General features: G+C 35.2%; 1 protein-coding gene across 8 annotated transcripts in view; it reads right to left on the bottom strand.

The window, feature by feature from the left end:
- Positions 1 to 794: 794 nt before the first annotated feature.
- Positions 795 to 5,344, bottom strand: part of DLG1 (discs, large homolog 1 (Drosophila)) — a 266,080-nt gene continuing 261,530 nt past the window's right edge. For 2 of the 8 annotated variants that reach the window (XM_006884185.1, XM_006884186.1), the window contains 2 exons: positions 5,215 to 5,306; positions 795 to 2,602 (listed from right to left, as the gene is read on the bottom strand). In XM_006884185.1, the coding sequence (XP_006884247.1) occupies positions 2,496 to 2,602; positions 5,215 to 5,306 (199 nt within the window). In that variant the 3' untranslated portion in view covers positions 795 to 2,495. The remainder of the gene's footprint in view (positions 2,603 to 5,214; positions 5,307 to 5,344) is intronic. The other 6 variants (XM_006884181.1, XM_006884184.1, XM_006884182.1 and 3 more) reach the window with 5 other exon arrangements.

Below are 5,344 nucleotides of genomic sequence, written 5' to 3'. Positions count from 1 at the left end.
TTGAGTTGTGCTGAAGAGTATTGATTATGGCCTGTCAAGAGAACAAACAGGTCTGTCCTAAAAAGGGTGAAACCAGGCTGCTCCTTGGAGGCAAGGATTTTGAAGCTCCATCTCAACATACTTTGGGCATGTTGCAAGGCAGGACCAGTCCTTTGGGATATCATGTTTGGAAGGATGGAGGGATGCTGCAGGAGAGGAAGACCTTGGGTGAGATGGATTGATAGTGACTGTGGTAACAGAGGCAGGTTTGTCAGAGACAGTAAGACTGGCTCAGGATAGGACAGGGTTCAGAGCTATTGTGCATAGGGTCACTATGAGTTATTGGCGATTCAATGGCACAGAACAACTATTACCCAGAAAGCTGTGCAATATAGATAATCAACACAGAAATATAATTTTCTTATAGCCTGCTACATGTAAACAGTAAGTACTACAAAATAGCTTACAGGGAAATCTTGCTGTAAAGTGACTTCTGGGGATCTTGCAATCACTTAGCAATTTCCCTCTGGTTTGTTTGTCTGGCAGTAGTGCACCATACATAGTGTAAGAGTAATATTATATATTGCAGTGTATTAATATATTCGGCTTTTTTTCCTATAATTATATTTTATTAATTTTCATAAACATTTACAGAGATTTTGGGTTTCCATTCATTCATTGTTGCAATATTCGGCTTTTGAATTCAGACTATAAAGGACACAAAATTATCAAGCTGTTCTAAGAAAGTGATTACTTGTAAAATATTTGGGCTTCCCCCCGCCCCGTTTTACAATCAAGACACACTCAACATATAAATTTTACAATAAAGTTTATTAGCTGTTCTCCTCTTTCTCATAAATGGAATGGATAATTAATTCTTCACAAATCAGTGCTCATTTAAGAAACATTATATAATGAGGTTGTCAAAAACATGTATTTAATAAAAACAACTTCAAAAAGCAATGGGAAGCCAAACAACATTATTGAAGGACTAGAGAAATTATTTTTGAAATCATTTCTACCTTTCACCTAAATTTCTTATATTTGGCTCAGCACTGAGATGTGTATAACTCGAGTGCAGAGCAGCTACAGGAGAAGAAAGGCGCAGCTGGACGGAAACACACGCATGAAAGGAGTTTTTGCCGGTTTCCTATAAGAAACGGAGAAGGGGAAGGAAAGGCAAAGGACTGATATCAAACCCCTAAAACACCACCACACACACACACACACAACCAACCCAGGAAACGCTTGAAAAGTTTTGTAGAAAAGAGGAGAACATGCCCATACTTTTACCTGTAATCTATAATTTCCCCCAATGGTTTCTCCCCACAACCACCAAACCCCTATTTTCAGTTCACATGATTAAGGAAGATAAATTCTAATCAATTAATTTTAATTTATAAACAAAACAAAAAAGTTAGGAGTAGGTGGCAAAAGAAAAATATATTTTAAATATATATATATATGTGTGTGCAACTATGTAAAGAAAATAATTCCCATAGTTACAGTTTAGTTAAAGAAAGTTTCATATATATATATTTATATTTATATATATATATATATATATTTTATTATAACAAAATAGGCAGTTATTGTGGGTAAAATATTCATTAAAATCTGACCCCTAAGAATACATTTAAAGTTTTAGGCTACGAATTGGACTCTTCTCCATTGCCACCATGATCACTGTATCACCACTGTAATGTCTGCTTCATCTGTATTTATGTTTAGGACATTTTCCCACCTTCTGTAAAAGGTGAGCAAGCCTAGCACCTAACATGGCCTCAATTCAGAAAATACAATGATCATTCTCTATACACAACATTTTTAAGACACTAGAGTGGTGCACAAGTAGAGTAAAATCATTTGAGCATTGTTATTCCTAGCAAATGTACTGGGGTGGGGGAGCCTCAAACAAAAAAAGACGTTTAGAAGAATGCTTACATAAAATGAATAGCCTTTATGAAATTATGAGTTAATTCAGATGATAATTTTGAAATTAATATTATTTCCCTTACTGTAATATTTGCTTTGATTACAGAAGTCAATTCAGAAAAGGAGTTGGGGACTAACACATTGGCCAAACCATGCTATTAAAAAGTTAAACGTGCATAGATGCTCAAAGTTTATTAAATCACTGACAAACACCACTGTTCTCTTATTGTACTGAAATTTGAAAAGAATGTATATAAAGCTTTTCTGAAAATCTTTTAAAGTTAGTTTCCCTTAAACATTAAGGAATTTTACCACAATTTTGCCATCTCCCCAAACTTTTAATAGCTGGTCAGGCCATTCCATCTTCAGTTCTGAAAAATGGCTACAAAAATAGTGACGTAAAGAAACACAGATGATACAACCTGAAGGAGACTTGAGATAAGAAAATTATGTGCAACAGTAGACTACGACAGTGGGATATGGTTTCAACATGGAGGAGCATTACAGACAGATGCCCAAAGGAAAAGATAAAGAAGAGTCAAAAACAGGAAGCGAGACGTGGCAAAGAGAAACATCAGTCCTCATAACTTTTCTTTTGCTGGAACCCAGATGTAAGGGCCAGACTGTTCTTCTATTATTTGCTTCACTTGGTTGTAAATGTCTTCTAATGTATCACCCTGTACAATAGCTGTAATGAAAGAAACAAAATTAGACACTTTCATTGACTTGCCTCTGTCATAACAATTATTAGTGAGATAGAAGTGAAACTGTAGAGAAAGTTATTCATCCAGAAAGGGTCATTTACTTTGTAAAAACACTCATCTCTTTACTTTTTCTACTTGATAATACAAATAGTTTTAGACAGAAATTGAAATAATGGTGTTTTTTATTTTGTCCTCTAAGTATATATTATTTTTAATTGTTAAGACATATGTAAGTATTTTTCTACTTTTCCTAATTTATCCATAAATATATACAGGGGGGGAAAAGGAAAGGTACAGTATGTGGCTAGTTTTTATTTTGAGGGGTAAATCAGCTGATTAAAGATCACTTGATACAATTTTCTTTAGTCTACTAATAACTGTAAGTTGCTACAGCACAACTGAAGGCTTGTTTTAAGGGTTACGAGTATTTTTAAAAAAAGGTAGTATTTGTTGACAACTAATTCTTTAGAGATAGCTAGGAGAATCAGTTAATAAAACAAAAACCTCCCCAAAAATCTTTGAAGTGTCACAAGGTTTTAGGAAGAAAAAAGGAAAATATTCACATGTAAATGACAAAAGTCCAGAATAAAACACAAAAAATCTGAAAAACTTTACAGTCACTTCAGAAGAGCATTAAAGATTAACATTTCCAGAGTCTTGAAAACCCTGGAGATTTCAAAGGAAATTGTCCATGTGGGGACTGAAGTGATGGATGCACAAGGAGGATGGTATCGTGTGTATAAGGAGCATTTAGAACATACATTTGAAAAACAAAAAAATTAATTATAAAGAACACTATTCAATGGTATCTCCTTTGGGAGAGTTCACATTCTGAGGTAAATAAAGACAAATCTTAAACCACTGTAAGCACAGTTCATCTGGTAAAACACTGGTAAAGTACTTGGTTTATCAGTTTGGGTATCTTGATGTACTCCAATATCATAAAATAGCATCATAGTATTTCATGTTTAGGCTGCCAATCGCATATAAAAACTTACTTTAGGAAGAAAGAGTCATTCAATTTGGTTGGAGAAATCTGTGTATTTATAAATTGCTTTGTAAATGCAAAGCAAGTACTTATTTTGTAAATTCTTTTATGGAATGGTTAGTAAATAATCCTATTTATATATATTCTCTCTTTTGGTGAGAACTGAAAAAGTATAAAGCTGCAGACACTTTTAACTGAGGGATCAAAACTAACTTCATGAGTGATGGTACAAACTGGACCTCCTTCTAAGCTGTACAGATAACACAATACAACACACATCTTTGATATTCCTGACAAAAATGTGTAACTTAAATATAATCATGAGGAAACTTAGAGAAATTTAAATTGAGGGAGGAATATAGTCTACAAAATAACTGGCTTTTACTCTTTTTTATTTCATTTTATTATTTTTTGTGCATGTACCATCAAATCAGATCTGACTGGTACAGGAGGAGATCGTCCCTCCTTCTCCAGCAGAGCATTTGGTGGGTTTGAACTGCACACCTCTGGGATTGCAGTGCTTCTCGCCACTAGGCCACCAGAGCTCCCCTGGCTTTTACTCTTAAAAAAAAACACACGTTGCCACAAATGACAGTAATACATCGAAGAAAAAAAAAATGTGTTCCTAAGCACGGTCTCAATTTAAAAGTGTGCGGCAACGTGTTAAAAATGTAGAGGACATGAGTAACAAGGAAAAACTGAAAAACTCTCCCATATTAAAGTAGACTAAAGACATGTAATTTAATGCAATTTGTGCTCAAATGTTTCTGAGGGAACAAAAATCCTATAAAGACAGTAAAAAGGTTTATATGGAGAATCTGTATGAAGTGGGCTAAGAATTCTTTATATAAGCCTTTAAGTCTGAAAATCTTCCTAGAAAAGAACAAAGCACATTGCTTACAATCATTTTGACCCTTAACCCACTTGCAGTTGATTCTCCTAACATCCTCTTAGGATAGAGTAGCATGGTCCCACATGGATTTCCAGTTTGTTCACTGAAGCCACTACTACTTCTTTAACCCATGGAGTAGCTAAGGTGCTGCTGGGTTTAAATAAAGAGCCTTTCGGTTAGCATCCACACTAAACCACTGGGCTAAGGGGGCTCCTTCCATGATGCTTACTGGGACTTGATATAAACACCATATACAGGCTGGGCATCATGTCAAACAACCAAGTAAATAACAGTAATAATCTCTTCAAAGATATCTAATAATAAAGGACAAAGTGAGAGAAAATGATTTCGGAAATGTGGAGTACTTTTTCCATTTTAAAGAAGTAATATTTTAAATTGAACAAAACATATAAAAAGGGGGGGGAAGAACTTAAAGTTAGAAATCTATTTTTTCCTCTGGTCATGTATGTCTTATTTAATAACCTAAAACCCTATCACATTTAATAAATCCCTATCATCTACCACTGACTAGATGAATTTATACACCACCCCCTCCCCCCGACACCTCCATCCACCCCAAACCCTCCAGGCTTTTACAGTTTATCTCTGAGAACGCCAGTACTAGTTAGCACTGGCAGACAGCCAGGCCTCATTTTCAGTGTGCCAGTGCACCTGGCTTCAGACCCTGCCAGGCTCCCAGCACCCAGGATGCCAACCTGTGAAATGTTCAGTAAACTCTTGTTCCAATTTCATGGCTCTCTCAAACGTCTTTCTGGCTTGTTCTTCTGTGAGGCGTCTATTCATTTCCCTATGCAAACAAATTAAGAAATTGGTAATTATTATATT

The sequence above is a fragment of the Elephantulus edwardii genome, unplaced genomic scaffold, assembly GCF_000299155.1.
Source record: "Elephantulus edwardii isolate Elephantulus edwardi_28Jun2011 unplaced genomic scaffold, EleEdw1.0 scaffold00032, whole genome shotgun sequence".
Lineage (NCBI taxonomy): Eukaryota > Metazoa > Chordata > Mammalia > Macroscelidea > Macroscelididae > Elephantulus > Elephantulus edwardii.
This window is presented reverse-complemented; position numbering and strand designations above follow the sequence as displayed.